Source organism: Chinchilla lanigera, unplaced genomic scaffold (assembly GCF_000276665.1).
Source record: "Chinchilla lanigera isolate Chin_1 unplaced genomic scaffold, ChiLan1.0 scaffold00007, whole genome shotgun sequence".
NCBI lineage: Eukaryota > Metazoa > Chordata > Mammalia > Rodentia > Chinchillidae > Chinchilla > Chinchilla lanigera.
In genome coordinates, this window is record NW_004955408.1 from 21,869,821 (window position 1) to 21,885,668 (window position 15,848).

General features: G+C 44.5%; 1 protein-coding gene across 3 annotated transcripts in view; it reads right to left on the minus strand.

Moving 5' to 3' along the window:
- Positions 1-15,848, minus strand: part of Slit3 (slit guidance ligand 3) — a gene marked incomplete at its 5' end in the record, with an annotated part of 603,472 nt that overhangs the window by 150,334 nt on the left and 437,290 nt on the right. For all 3 annotated transcript variants that reach the window (XM_005376304.2, XM_013509153.1, XM_013509145.1), the window contains 1 exon segment: positions 1,536-1,607. In XM_005376304.2, coding sequence (XP_005376361.1) covers positions 1,536-1,607 — 72 coding nt within the window.

Below are 15,848 nucleotides of genomic sequence, written 5' to 3' on the forward strand. Positions count from 1 at the left end.
AACTAGTATTTGTTGTGTGTGCACCATGTCCTAGGCACTTAACATGTTAAAGCACATTTCATTCTCAATGACTATGAGGTAAGCATTTATGCTCTCACTTTGCATGACTAAAAGGTGAAGAAATATGCCCAAAGTAAGTGGCAGAGCTCACATTTAAACTCAGGTCTACCCGACTCTAAGTTCTGTCCTTCTCATGGTGCCCTGCATTGCCTCCTTATAAACTGCTTCATTGGTCTTTGTTTCACTGTCATTTCCTTTGTTTCCTGGAGATAAAGTCACTTTTTCATAAGTGCAGTGGCTCTCAAAATATATCAGCACATAGAGCTCCGGAGGGCTTGCTGAAAGTAGACTCAGGTGAAAGCTCATGATCCTGACTCCACGGGTTGGGGTGGGGCTCCAGGGATTTGCTTTTGTAACAAGTTCCAGGTGATTCTGATGTTGCCGGTCTAAGAGACCCAACTCTGGGAACCACTGGACTAAGGATTTTCAAATCTCAAGGATCCCATGTTGCTTGATGAGCATAGGAAAGCTGGTTGCTTGAAATGTTCACTTTAGGTTTTATACGAACAGTGTGATGATAATAATGTTATAATCAATATCATTCATTATCTACCACATGCCAGATACTGTACAAATCTAATTTCATCTGATCCTTGTACAATCCCTATTTGTAGAGGAGGGAGATGGAGGTCACAGAGTTAATAAAGGGCCTAGCAGGATTCTCACTCTGCACCTGAGCTCCAGAAGTGTTTGGCTGAAAGTTATCAGGAGTTTGATCTTTCCTGTGACTACGAAGCACATGCCGCTAGTGGCACAGGACACCTGTCAAGCATGAGCCGTTGGGAAAAGGCAAGCAAGTCTGTCTGTAGAGAAATCCACACAGGGGTGTCTGATGAGAGTGGAGGGGGGTTCCCCATGTCACAAGAGTACCAGAAACATTCTAAGTTCTAGGCATCCTGGAGGGCTTAAGCACATGGAGACACTCATAAAGATATAGAGTCAAGTTTTCACACTCTAATATCAGAATAATTGTCCAGGGAGCAGGTGAGCTAGGGAATGTAGTGTGCGGGGCCATGGTGGGACAGAGAGAAGGAGCAAGGATCCCCTCTGTCCAGCAGTCCTAGAGCAGCAAACAACTGCAACCACTGGCATTATGACAGAACTGCCACTGCGACATGACCTAAGTCAATGGTGCATCCTTAAGTTACAGTTCTGTATGTCCTAACCAATTTTCCTATTGAAGTGGAAAATGCAGTAAATAAGACAAGCAGGATTCTCACAGTCCCAGGGGGAAGAGCACTGAGTCTTCCTGGTACAGAACAGTGCTTGAGAACCACGGACGGCAGCACAGCGAACTTCCCCTGAATCAGCTGGCACTCGGCGATTCCCCCTATAGTTAACAGCAGAACTGGAACTTTGAGCGCAGGGACCATTTGCCCAGTAGTAGCACGGTAGGTTTGAGAGCAGTGTAGAGTCCTGCACTTTGAGCTACCTAAGGTCAGGCAAGGCAGGGAGGAACTGGGTATGTTACTCACAGAGTCCGGATCTTCGGCATGTGGTTGAAGCTGGTGACCAGGATGCGGCTAATGTTGTTGTTGTTGAGTGTGCTGTGGAAAGAAGAGAAGGAAATGGTCAATAGGTGAGCAGGCTGAGGGACCAAGATGATCACAGAAGGCGGGGCAGGGATGGGACTGCAAAGGGACCCTAAGTCAATAGCCATGAACAAGTCAGTGAATAGGTCTCCAAATGATGACAGAATCACTTCCTCTCTGCTGCTCTCCTAGTTCTTGTTTACCCACCCAGAGTGATAATTTCCCTCCCTGAAATTCCACTATGTGCTCAATGTTTCATTATAAAAACGCTAATTCTTATAATGACAATGCCAGTTACATGTTATTATCCTCTTTTAGAGAGAGAAAAAAAACAGACTTATGACATTTTGGTTAGTAACGTACAACCCCCCAAAGTAAACATTATGCTTGTGCCACAGAAGAAGTGGCGGAGCTACGGAGTAGCACAGTGATTTTCCCAAGGACCACAGCAGCTGAGCTCTGCACAGCAGCTCTGAATCTAGCTTTCTATCACTCCCTTCTTGCTTCGTCCGTGGTGCATGTTGCCTCATGCCTGACGCTCCACCAAAGTTATTCTGTAGTTTCCAAACATATTCTGACCCTTCAAACATGCCTTATTTCAAATGAGCATGGAAACTCCAGGAAAAGAGATAAGACTCCTCCTTCCTGTGCAGCTCATGACCGTGCACACAGCTCCTAAGGCAATGCTGATACTGACTGGCACTGTTGTACGAGGAAAAGCAGAGACAAAGACGTGAGCTCTAGGAATGGGTGGAGTGAAATAGGGCTGCTGATGGATGACCAAAGCTATAGAAGGATTCTAGTGATCCTATCTCCCCAGCCCAGCACTTCCCAGGCTTATCCTTCTAGAGGGAGCAGTATGGAAGCTAAGGAAGCCATCTGCGGAGGCCTGCGGCACTATGCAGTGGGAGGGCCTTTGTGGGTCAGAAGATTCCATGACTCTGGGATGGAGCGGTGACAACTCATGGGAAGTCTGGCCTGGTTTGCAGCTCTCTGACCCACACCTGTCTCATTATGTATCCAAAAGAGCAAGAGTTGGATACAGCCCGTGGTGCAATGCTTCATGTTGGCTTCTTGCTCATTGGTCCTCAATTTCTCTGCTCCTCTCAGGGCCACATCAGAGATATGTTTCTTGCCAGTCCAACAAACCTCACCTATCCTGAGCTGCCTGTGGTCCCCAGTGACTCAGGAAGGAGTCCTTCTTGGGAAGCTTTCATTGGTTAAGTAGACTTCTTCAGTCCTGGGCCCTTACTAAATATACCATCTGCCTCTTAAGTGGCCTCTATAATACGAGCTCTGCAAAGGCAAGGACATTTTCTACCTTGCGCATTACCATAGCCCCATGATCTGGTCCATACATGGTTCAAGTTGAGCCTTCCTAGTTCCTTGTCATGCAGTCTTGGGCAAGTTACTGACATCTCTTATCCACAGATTTGCTATCTGTGGAAGGAGCAGATAGTGGTACCTACCTCACGGGCTGGTACACAGACGCCACTGTCTTACTGAGAGTGGAATTGACTCCAGTCCTAGCCATTTTTATGTCCTCAGCCCATCCTCATGAAAAGAGAAACCACTTTATTCAGCCCACAGTAACTCCTGTACCCACCCCAACCGACGGCTCTGCACAGGTTCTCTCTCCGACCCCTTGAGACCCTAATCTGAAGGATTCTGTGATCCTATCTCCCCAGTCCAGACTATGCCTCAACCCTGCCAGCCTATTCATTATTTGTTTCGCTAGGAAGGCCAGAGGGAGTTTGCTTACACAGAGGTACAGAACCCAGCTCAGATCCCTCCCTCCTTTCTACACTCGTGCACTTTTCATGTGTCTGGCACTAGGCGAGCCCCAAAGGAAAGCGAAGTGGAAGAACGAACCCAATTTACACTGCTTGTCTCTGCCTGGCCTGTAACTTTACTACTGCACCCATACAGAAGCTTGGCCTTTTATGAAGCTGATTTTGAAGTTCTGTAGATGTCATCTCTCTCTGTGGGGAGTATCCATCCCGTCTTTGTCCACCCACAATGCCTTCGGAGTATCTCATCAGATAATCCTGAGCAGTTTGTTGCTCCCATCAGATCAGGCTGTCCTTCTCCACTGGCCTAGGAAGGCCTCTAGGACAGAAATAATGCTTTCGGACATCATCCACCTCAGAGATCGAGACTCCATAACTGGGGGACACCTAGTTAGGGTGGTTGACTGACTCCCAGACAGAAAACTAAGTATCCTCCTTATCTCTGAAAGGCAGACGGCAAGAAGCTTGTGCAGAGAAGGCGCTTCTTTTTGACCCTGCCCAAGCACCCACAATTGCACGGAGGCCTCAGCCCACCCTCGTTTAGCTGAGCATACAGCACAGTTATACGCAGGGCTTCATCTGGAACTGCATCCGGCAGCGGTCCGGCAGTGATGACTTATTAATGTATTACTACACTGATATTTAAATGTGAGCCATAATGAGAGCTATAAAACATTTACGATAATAGCAATTATTCCAGAACCCAAATGACTAAACACAGTATTCAGACTTTGCTGATTTGCGGCTGGGTGCTGGCCAGCCCAGGGATGTCAGAGGGCTGCTAACCTCTTAGACACTGGCCTCTCTGCAGCTGCGTTTCCTGTTTCCCTGAGAAACACAGATTTATTGGACATCTAGTCTTGCCAGCTTCTGCCAGTGCAGAGAGCGCTGTGGCCTGTCTGGTTCTTGTGTCCTGTCTAAGCAGCTGACATTCAATGGTGCAATGGGTGTTATGTCCTTGAGACAGAGCTGATCAGAATGGGCAACTGTGGCAGAGACTTGGTATCGAATCTGGTTCTGCCACTTACCTTCCTCTGTTGCCATGGGTAACTTTTAAAAATACAATTAAGTTTCCTCCTTTGTAACACAGAGAGAAAAACAGCACTGATCTCATAGAACTTTAGTGGTCATTAAATGAGATGATACTAATAATTGCCAATGTTAACTGAGCGCTTTTTGTATGCCAGACAGACTTTGGGCTGAGGATGCTACAGTGTACCATTCCATTTAATTTCTCTACCACTCAATGAGATGGAGACTTTTGTTATCATATGCAATGCATGGACGAAGCAAATAATAATGCCAAGACTTGAATTTAAGCAAGCAAACCCAACTCCATTAATGAGGTCTGTATTACTTTCCTGTGGCCGCTATAACAGATGACCATGAATTTAGTGGCTTAATTTTATTCTGTTACACCCTGAAGGTCATGAGTTCAAATTGGATTCATGGAGCTATGTTTCTTTGGAGACTTCAGGGAGGAGAATTTGTTCACTGGCATTTTGCAGCTTCTAGAGGTCACCCTCGTCCCTTGAACTGTGGCCCTTCCTTGGGTCACTCCGACCTCTTGTGATCTCCTGCTCCCTCTTTTAAGGACCCTGTTGATTAGATTTTGAGCCCTGCAGATAATGCGACATAAGCCCCACACCTCTAGTCCCCTTAATTTAATCAATTACATTCATAACAAAAGGGACCTTATGTTATTGAATGTAATGTTCATAGGTGCAGCCCAAAACTATGCCCTTGAATCAAGGCATGTAAAGCACTTAGTACCTGGCCTGGCTCATAATTAACATCCAATTATAATTAGCTTTATTACTATAGCTTGTGTTTGTGTAGCCCTTCTGGGTTTGCAACTCACTGTCACAATGTCACATTTGTCTCATCTGATACTTGCAGCACTCTGAGGTTGGAATTATTCCCATTTTAGAGATAAGTGATTTGAGGCTAAGAGAGACTAAGAGACCTAAGAAGGGTATTACAGGAGAACTCCTGGTGGATTCAGGACTTGTGATTTTTTTCTTTACATTACATTTCCCCCTGCCTCCTGCTTTTAGGGCAAACTTATCACTGTAGTACAATCCTCTCTATCGTATCTGTCCTGGTACCCAAAGCTAGAAATAGCTACACAAACCTCCCTGATTATTGTCATTTTGTAAAACTTCTTGAGAATTAACTAACAGAAAAACAAAAGGTTCATTCGCACAGTGACATCATTCCACCACTCTGCGGGGTGGCTGGTCCATCCCAGGCCATGGTGACCTCGTTGGGCCCATCTTACTTACCTCCCTCTCCTGGAGGAGCCTTGCTAGCTCTAGAGTCTACCTTCAAACTCATAGCTATGCTGTTTGAGAGACATTTTGAGAAAATGTGCTGTCCTTTCCCCAGATTTTCCAGGTAGCAGTTGAAAGATTTTCCTTAAGTATTCTGAATTCAGCATTTTTCATCAGGTTTTAAGCTGAAGCTCAGGGTCAAATTAATTCACTAAATTTCACCACAGTCTGGCTTCCCTGTATTTTGATCACAAGCTACTGAATGGACATTTCAGCATGGACTAGAAATAAAGCCAGCTCCCTCCCCCTGGGGTTGGAAAGATAGTCCGCCTGTCTCCCATTTCTCTCTTGTATCCCATTTGTACAAAGTCCAATGTATCCCATTTATCCCTACTGCATTTGTACTGAGCCTGAGTTTGACCTGTGTATTGTCCAGTTGCTCTCTGACTTTGTCATGATTGGGGCATAAATTCCTAATGAAAACTAATCACTTCCCACATTGAAACAATTGGACAATGCTACTCCTCCCAACGGATCTCATCCTCTGTTGACCTTTAGCACTGGAAAGGATATACTAAAATGTTTTGTCTGGGGCATGAAGCACTATTGAACTTACTACTGCTCCCATAGTACACAAATAGTGCCTTTTTGCCCTGAAAGAGTTTGTGACTGCCCAAGTTACTCAACAAATAAAAGGATGCTATGGCAAGATGAAGGATCCCTAGTAAGACCTAGTGCATGAGGACCTGGTACACGTAGTGGTTAGCTCCCAGAGTCAGTGGATAATGCTCACAGGCCAAATGCCATCCCATACAGACTGGGTTTGTTTTGTCCTTTAACTATGGCATTTAAGAAAATGTTTCTCTTAGTACATGTTTGCAATACATGATATTTACATTCATTTTAGGGAGTAGGTACAGTCTGATTTATTTTTCTCAATGAAGTTTTATTTATTCATTTCTCTACTGTCTCTGACTGTTTTTATGTGATGATGGCAGAGACCATATGAATGGAGAATCCTGAAATACTTACTATTTTGCTTTCTATAGAAAATGTTGGCCAGCCCTTGGCACATCTACTAATGGGCTGTCCTAGTCCCTCTTTTACCCATGACTAAGTGTGATGGGCTTGCAAGTGAACTGTTCTGGGAGAAGGGACGAGGTCAGAGGTTTTCCCAAATTTAAACAACACCACCTATTTTTAGGAAACCTTAAGTAGTAATCAGCAGAGCTGAGAATAAACAGCAGGAAGTTAAATTCTAAAGCCCGCACTCCTAGCCACCGCTCCTATAACCTAGGATTGGAGGTGGTACCAGAGACAGGGCAGATGAATCCATGCTGGGTGGGTGTAGAGTGTATGTGAGCAATGGTTCTCAAAACGGGGTTCCCAGACTTGCAGCATCACCTGGGAATTGAATAGAGAAGAATATTCTCAGGCCCCACCCAGACTTCCTGACTCAAAAGACTTGGGGTGGGCCCAGTGTTTGCTATTTCAATAAGTCCACTGGACAATTCTCATGCAAGCTCATGTCTGAAAACTGCTAAACTAAGGGCAAAAGTTAAGAAGAGAATCTCTCACCAAATGTACAGGGACGCACATAAGAGACCTTCTTGTCACTTATGGGCATGGTATTATCTCACTTAGTAAAAGGCTCAACTTCTGGGATGGTAGATAGTCCTCAGTGCAGGTGGCTAGAGTAATGCCTGGAGAGCTCCAGCGTGGCTTCTGCCCCTGGATCTCTCTCCACTGGTCTTCGCTGAGTGCTAATGTGTAGCTCTCCCTTGTATCACTCAAGACAGCCATCTTTGATCTGAAGAAGCTACAACCAGCTATAACCACACCACCCTGGCAACCTTAATAAGGCTGACATTTCCCTCTGTCTCCTCTGATTAGGCCTTCGCTTTATCACTCTGTGCTTTCCTGGCTCTGGGTATAATCTGCATGTTGTGTGTCCATAACACCATGTAATTGGCTGTAATGCAACGATATTATCTGTGAGCATGTATCACATAATTGCAAAAGCAGGCATCTCCAGTAAGTGCTGCCATCGCCTCCCAGGGTGCCAACCTTCCTGGGATGCTCTTTCAACTTCTCGGCTGTCTCCGAGGATCCAGACTCCTTGAGGCTGGCAGACCCTCTTGGCAGACTAGCCCATTCATTCCCCGTTTCAAGGCAGCATGACTTGTCTGTTGGGCTAGATAGGCGAGGTTACTCCCTCTTTGATGGGGCCAAAGATGATGATTCTTGTTAAGCCATCAGCAGCTATGACAATAGGCTCGCTTTTTAAAGTGTGCCTGGACATGCCTTGACTCGTATTTATACATGTATGTGTCCAATAGCCAACGCTCCAACCCTGAAAAATAGAAGCACCGCCAGCAGTGCTTCTATTGAATTCACAGGAGTAGACCCAACCAATGCAGGCAGAACCATTTCGTGAAGAGCAGTTAAATGTAAATATTGTTGCGGGACCTGTGGGAAATACCTAAACTGCTGGCACGGGGGATGAAAAGAAGAGGAGCTCAGGTGAGGGTTTGGGGAACCCACTGAAATACTTCTCCCCACCCCCACCAGCTTGGCTCAGGAAGAGCAAGAGGAATGAAAGGGAGGATGCTTCAGCACCTTGGGGTTGTCCTTTGGCAGTCTGCTCTCCTTTCTGGTTTATGTGTCAAAGCAAGACTGGCTCTTCTTTATCTTGTCTGGCGGCTGCTGCATAACAATCGTCACAGAACTGGGAATAAGGGCCTATGACTGGTGACCAAGTCCTTGACACTCCCCAAGATCCCAGGAATCTGAATGCTTTTGCTGACTCTGCTCTATTAGACTCAGGTGATGGTTTGGCTTTGCAGACTTGACCCTAGAAGAACACACACTAAACACCCATCGGGCCTGTGAACTTGAGAAGTGCTTCCTGTACTACTCCCAAGGTCACAGGCCTCAGCACTTCCCCTTCAATATTAGTTACTTTTGGACAGAAAACCTTTTTTTGTTTGTTTGTTTTTTTGAGACAGGGTCTCAGTATGCAGTTCAGGCTGGCCTCGAGCTCACTTATGTAGCTTAGGCTGGTCTCGAACTTGCAATGATCCTCCTGCCTCAGCCTCCTGAGTGCTGGGATTACAGGCATGCGCCACCATGCCTGGCCTGGACAGAGCACCTTCATTGTTCCCCTCCTATGAGAGAAGTGGACCTTGCTGAGATCTTCCAGTAAAGATGTCCCTAACAATAGCTGTAACAATGCTGAATCTATTTACTGAGTGCTTACTATGTTACCAGCATTGGGCAGGGCATTTTTCACACATTATCTCATTTACTTCTAAAAATTCTGCGATTCTATGGCTATATTCATTTGGGAGCCCAGTAAGATCAGTGAGGTCAGCTCATTACTCTGCTCCAGAATTGTAAGACTATAGTCAAAGCCAGGGGGTGTGATATCAGGTCCTATGTTTTCAAGCATTTCACAAAACTGCTCCTTATAGAACTGCCTTCTAGGTAGGTATCTGCTGTTCAATCTCTATGTCTTTCCAAGGTAGAGGGAAAAATGGGTTTGTGGCAGATTCACCCTTTAGTGGGGACACCCTTTAGTGTGTTCCCACAGATCCCACAAAAGGAGGATGTGGAGACAGCGCTGTTGGCCCCACTCACTGAGGTTGACAAAGGCAACACACAACCCTCCTCCTATGTCTGAAACGGGAGGCGCTCTGGACAGCCAGTGAGGGAAGGGGTAAAGGCGATGCAGAAGGAAGGTCAACAAGTTTAAGCGTTACCAGAAGCCACGGTGGGCCTCGCTGCTGGATGTGTTGACTGCACATTTTAAGGACTCGGTGAAGAATTCAGAGTACAGATCTGCGCTTTAAGCAAGCCCATCTTTTGCCTGTTCAGAGTAGGCAATGGGTCTCTGAGGGAGATAAGGCTAGAGGATGGAGAGAGATGCAAGAGGAGAGAACGGAGTGCTGAGGGTGGGAAGCCACCTCTCATCCATTACCTGTTCTCAACCATCCAGGATGCTGCGTATTACTGAGTTCCTTGATCTCCCTGAGGACCGTTTAAATTAAAGCTCATAACTATTGTGTGGGCATATAATGAAAACAACTGATGCTGCACTGATTAGACCATTACTCTCAACTGTTAGAAAACATAATGATCTCACGAGGGGCCTTATTCACTGACGTATAGCAGTTGGGTTCTCATTTGACACCTCAAATTAGCAGCCAAAGCAATAACAGCTGGGGTTTTTGTCTCAATATTTGTACCCGACTCTAAAGTGATTTGGCACCAGTGTGAGCGTTATTTTTAAGCACACACTTCTCACCGCCAAGTAACATTTAAATGGTCTCCAGGTGTCATGTAAAACCTACGGAAATAAATAAAAACAATAAGCTGCCGATTTGGGCCTCTGATGATAGGGATTCCTTAACAAAAGGGTTTGTCTTCAGTTTTCCTTCATTATTTATTCATAGTATGACAGGCAGATATTCATCTCCATCCAGTCAGCAGAGCCTGGGTGTTACAAGGGAAAAAAAAAATTGCTTCCAAAAAGTGTAAAAAAGTAGAAGATCAAAAGAGAAAGATTAATCTTTAAATCATGCCATTGCTCAATCAGATACTCGATCATGTAAGAACTTATGAAATGCTGGAGATTCTGGTGCCTTGATTCTGAAAAACTCCTTACTCATTCATGAAATGATACAGATATTGCCTAGCAGTGGTTCAGAGTGGCTCAACTGCCTTGCAATGATTGACTTAAGTGAAAAATGCACCTTAAATGCCAACATAAATGAGAAGAGCCTAGTCTTCCAATTCTATTTCATCGTCTAATAAAACAGGGCTCCGGACATTCTTGTTTAGCACACTATTTAGAAACCAGGCAATCGGCAATGGGCCAAGGATGAAAGTGTGACCTCCAATTCACATAATAGGACAGGTGAGTTTGTAGTTAAGAAGGGAAGACGTGGACAGTTTCCTCCTCACTTGCATTGGGTCCCTAACCCAGTAATAGAGGAAGGTGGAGAAAGTTTTTCAATACTCACCCATGTGCACACTAAATGTGTCCCCTCTGTGACCCCTCTGTGTATACCCACTTATGTGTATACCCTGTTCTGTGAGGAACAAGTCTGTTTTGTGCTTTGCTTTAAGGGCAGGACCTGGCCTAGTGCTTAGCACCAAGGAAGCCTCAATAAATACTTACAGAATGGGTTGGTAAGTTTCAAAGTAGGAAGGGCCATGTTTTTGGCATGTTAATACAAATAGAGTCGCAGTCTGACAGCCTTCTAGGCTAATCCAGGGACATAAACTCAGCTGTCTGCAGGAGTGCAGCTTGTCATCCAAGTGGGCTGTATTAGGACTGTAGGAAACCACGCCTCTCTACATGGGGTCGTCACTTCTTGTTTCCAGAAACTGTGCCAAACTAGAATGTGGGTGCAGCATTGCCAGTTCTTTCTTTTTCTAAGACAAAATGAGACAACTAGGATTTTCATAGCAAGTCCCCTAGGTTTTCAGCATTGAATTCAGTACTGAATCTCCTTGAGAAACAATAGCCACAAGTGAAATTCCCAGGAGCTGGATTTGGCATGCAGGAGGCATGTTTTGTGCTTGGAATGAAACAAATTGATGGTATACATCAGAAAAAATATATTAATATCCTATCATCATGTTATGACAAAGGGCCCAAAGAAATTTCCAGGCATGAGCGGAAGAGTGTGTTCCACCGAGCAGGTGTGTTCCTGTCTGGTTTCTTCATGGCCCTCATTGGTTCTGAGGTCGTACACATAGGCCGCTTCTTGCATGCAGTTTGGAAGGGAGCCACTGTATGTTTGTATGTATATATGTATTTATTTATTTTAGGGAGCTACTTTAAAGGTATGAGTAGAAAAATTAGCTGATGTGCATGTAGCTCAGTTCTCAGGCTGAGATGCCAGAGAGCTCTGGCTTTTACCCTCTGATATTTGCAAGGGAGGGGCTCTCAGGGGAACTAGGTATACTTTATACCTTGATGTATCTGGGGTCACAAATAGGCAGGGTCCCCAGGGCTAGTATTCTCATCAGCTGCTGTCACCACTGGCAGCTGAGGATCAATGGTGTGGAATTTGATCTCCCAGATTACCTTCTGGGACATGAGGGTGGTTATCTTCTAAGCAGTGGCCACATGCCAGGAAGGGCCTAGAAAGGAAGGATGTTCTCCCCAGGCTGAATACAAAACATTCTCTCTGGCAAAATGTTGGGGATTAAGGGTGATGGCACAGACAGCACATAAAGCCTGGCTTCGCTAATTTTTGTTTCCTGTCTGCTAACACAGACGAAAAGCAGACGGCAATAAAGAGCATTGGTAAAGAGCCAAAAGACCTGTTTTCTGGACCGGTTCTTCCACAAAACTGTCCGATGGCTTCACCTTTCTGGGGTAAGTTTTGTCTTTTAAAATGAAGTGGTGGAACCACTTGACCTCTGGGTCTTCCCAGCTTACAATTCCACTCTCTGATTTTAATAGGGCTGATACTGCCTCTAAAATGGTATTGTTGGTTTGGGGATAGTTTTCCAGATGCCAGTGAAAGTGGTCTTGGATGCCCAGATCTGGCCAGCTCTACGGACATGCAGGACATCTGTCCCAACTTTCCAAGTCATACTACACCACATGTGAAAATAGTTATGCATGGTCGGTTCCTTTTCTTTCCTTATGCAGATACCTGGCTCAGCTTCTGTGGGGTCAGTGAGCTGGCTTCGCTAACTGGCTGCCACATTTCTAGCTTATGCATGGAGATGAGACAGGTCCAGACAAGGGAGTACTTTTCCCACCCAGTTGACTTTGTGGAAATCACTCGCAAGGTTGAGAGAACTGAATAATGGAGATCAGGAAACTAATTCATGCAGAGTGGGTTTGGCTTTGGTGGGAGACGGTTTGAATAATCACAGTTCTGCGTTTCAATGAAAATGGGTCTTTTGTGGGCACAAGATCTAGATGTTTAAATTAAGATACAGGAAGGGCAGAGTGGAAAGGGAGGCAAGCGGCAGATATTTCAACGTCTTTGGTTTTAGAAAATACTGTTTGGACATTCTGCTTTTTAATAGATGCACAATAGCTGGAGAGGTTTGGGGCAGGGCAAACAGAAGCAGGTTTGGTGAGAAGCAGGAGATTTGCAAAAGGTGTGCCCTGTCCAAACAGCGCACGGGCCAGTTACTCAGCCCTAAACCTGCATTGTCCAGGGAGGGAGTCATGAGCTAACTGTAGTGATTGAAATGGAAATCAATTACAATTGAATAAAATTTTAAAATTCAGCTTCTTAGTTGCATGTGCCCTGCTTCAAGTGCTTCAGGGTCCTATGTGGTTGGCAGGTCCTATATGGGACAGCACAGACAGGCACAGAAAGCTTTTCTGGATGGTGCTGTTGGAGAGGCTCATAGGCACACTCAGGGCCCAGGGCTGTTACTGCTTCTAGATACTCAGTGGAAACTGAAGTTACATACTTTTACATAAAATCACCTGAGTTTAAAATGTTGACAATGGACTTATTTTTCTTAAACATTGGAAAGAGCAAAACAATAAAAAAAAAACAAAACCCTCAAAAGTCCATAAATAAATGAAAAGGCTAATTTTCCACTTGAGTTCCAAGACCTTGGCTTCCAGGACCTAGTTCTGTAGAGGGTTCTTCACCACAGGTAAGCCGAGCCTCTCTCTAGTCTTGGGCATCAGGATGGGAAAGGCAGCCTCAGTAGGCAGGCGTGGCTCTTTAAGGGAACACGGCTTCCCAGCTCAGAGACTACTGTTTACCATGGGATAAGAGCCAATCAAGGGGTGAGACACCCACTGAATATGCTCATATACTGGTCACAAAGTCATGGCTGAGGGCTAGAGAAAGGGCAGAGGCGACCACAGTGCAGGGCACCTTCGCAGATCAGCGTAGAAGTACTATCTTATAGTGAACTGACCTCCACGTGTACTGGACAGCTATACAGCATTTGGCCTCTGGCCTTCCTAGCTTGCCCCTGAGGAAAAAAATCCTCTATAATCGCTCTTCCAAGACATAGAGTTATTTTTTCATCTTGTTTTGAGTGGAACAAAGCAAACTGAAAAGCTGCTCCTAAACCAAGTTTGTCATGCACCAGGATTTTAACCCAGAGACAAAATGGCTGGGGTCAGTAGTCCCTGGGGACAGCAAGACCTCCTTGGCCAGACTTTACCTAAATGCAACCAGAAGGACAAGTTCACAGCAGGTTTGTTGCTTGCAGATCCTTTGTTGGTGGAGAACAATTAAGTTAACTTTGCCAAACGCTCCTTACCCAGGAATGTTCACTAATCCATTTTCAACTTTGGAGACTAAGCCAGGCTTTGGTTAATAGGGAAATGAAATCAACTGGCAGCTGTAAGGTGTCCTCTAGATTGTAGATACTTTAAAGGTTAAAGCGCTGCTTGTTTAAATGGAAAACAGGACTTTGGATTTCAAAATAATATCGACTTTTTCCTTGAGCTGGTGTTCTCAAAACCTACCTACTCATTTTAAGGGCACAGATATCATCAATTTGAGAGTGTAGGTGGCTCTGAAAGAAGAATGTGTTGCATTGTGTGTTCAGAGAAAACTCACTTCCTTTCCTAGAATTACTGGGCGCTGAGTGGAAGTTACCAATGTTTTCTGCAAAGTGCAATTTAATCCTGATTGTCTGAGCAAATCACAATTTTCAGCATAGTACCAAAAATTGTATTCTGGGATATTTTAAGACTTTCATTAAGCAATGACAGTTCTATATTCAAAACTGTGTCATGACTAAACACCCCGATTCCAAAGACTATTGAAACAAAATGTTTGCAGCTTCCCAGAGAAACTCAGGTGAAACATTTTGTAAGTAAATGAAAACGAATCTCATCTGCTAGAACACACCAATTTTCACTGTAGCTCTGCTTTTGTTCATTATTAACAGGAAAAAAAAAAGAAAAATCACCATTTAGCTAGAGAAATAGAAGATTAAAGGTAAGTAAAAAATGAACTGTTGTGGTAAAACATTCAATGGTTTAACATTTAAAATAGCTGTGTGATAACCCAAATTTTAGATTTGTTCTAGTCCAAGATGTGGCAGAGAATCTAGAGCGACTCTGAAAGGATGGGATTCCACTCTGCTAATTGATTTCACCTTAGTTTGGTGCCTTGACTTTAATTAACTACCTACCATGTGCCAGGCTGTGTGAGGTGCTGGAGAAGGCCACAAAGCAATTCAGAGCATTTAGCAATGTCAGTTTTTAAGAGTGCCCTGTACGGGCATCAGCTATTTGCTAGGCATAAGCCAATGGCATCTTCAATCTACACAACTGACCTGAGGGGGAGTACAATGGTTTCTATTTCTCAGTAAGAAAATGAACCCCAGCCACCTTTTGGGTGATGCAGGGCTGGCAGCCAGCTCTATGGGAGCATTCTAACATCCTCAAACTCAACACTAGTTTTATATCTGCACAGCTGGGGCAGTCTTGTGGAAGGAGATGAGACACTAATTAAGCTTAGCTTTAAATTTAGGTATGAGCACCCTACTGAGCAACCTTCAAAAAGAAAAACCATGCCTCATGAATTACTATGGGCATTGACTATAGCCAGTGGCCTAATGCACATGCTTATTTGTGTGGTGTGTGTGTCTTGGTATGTATGTGTTATTTTTATTTTTAATGTAGCAGAGTAGTTAAGTGCAAGGGCTCAGATTGACAGTGTCAGATTGGGTAAATTATTCAACTTCTCTGAGCCTCTGTCTCCTCATTGGTTAAAATTTGATTAATAGACTTCACCTCCTAAAGTTATAGTGAGGATTTAAATAGAGTGTTGCCTTCTGTCTTACCACAGTGTCTAGAAGATCCTCAAAAAGTGGAGGTAGATGCTTAGAAGTAGTTGAGACTCACATGTGGTGGCAATAGCAATATTCATAACCATTATACTACTAGTTATAACATCACTGTATTGGAATATAACATCATCACAGCATTATTTCTTGTTAATCAGAGCATCTAATCCCATACTCAGAGGAAACACAGTCAAAGTAGAAGACTGATCATCGTTTGCATCAAACTTCATCCCCTTGTGTTAAACTATGGCTTTTCTGATCTGGATGGACAATGTCCTTGAACGTCCTAACACCCATTGTCTGCCACCTCTCAGTCAAGACACCAACCCCACCCTAGAAGAGTGAGCACACCCTGACCTGAGCATAGGGACTGTTGCCAGTGTGTTTTT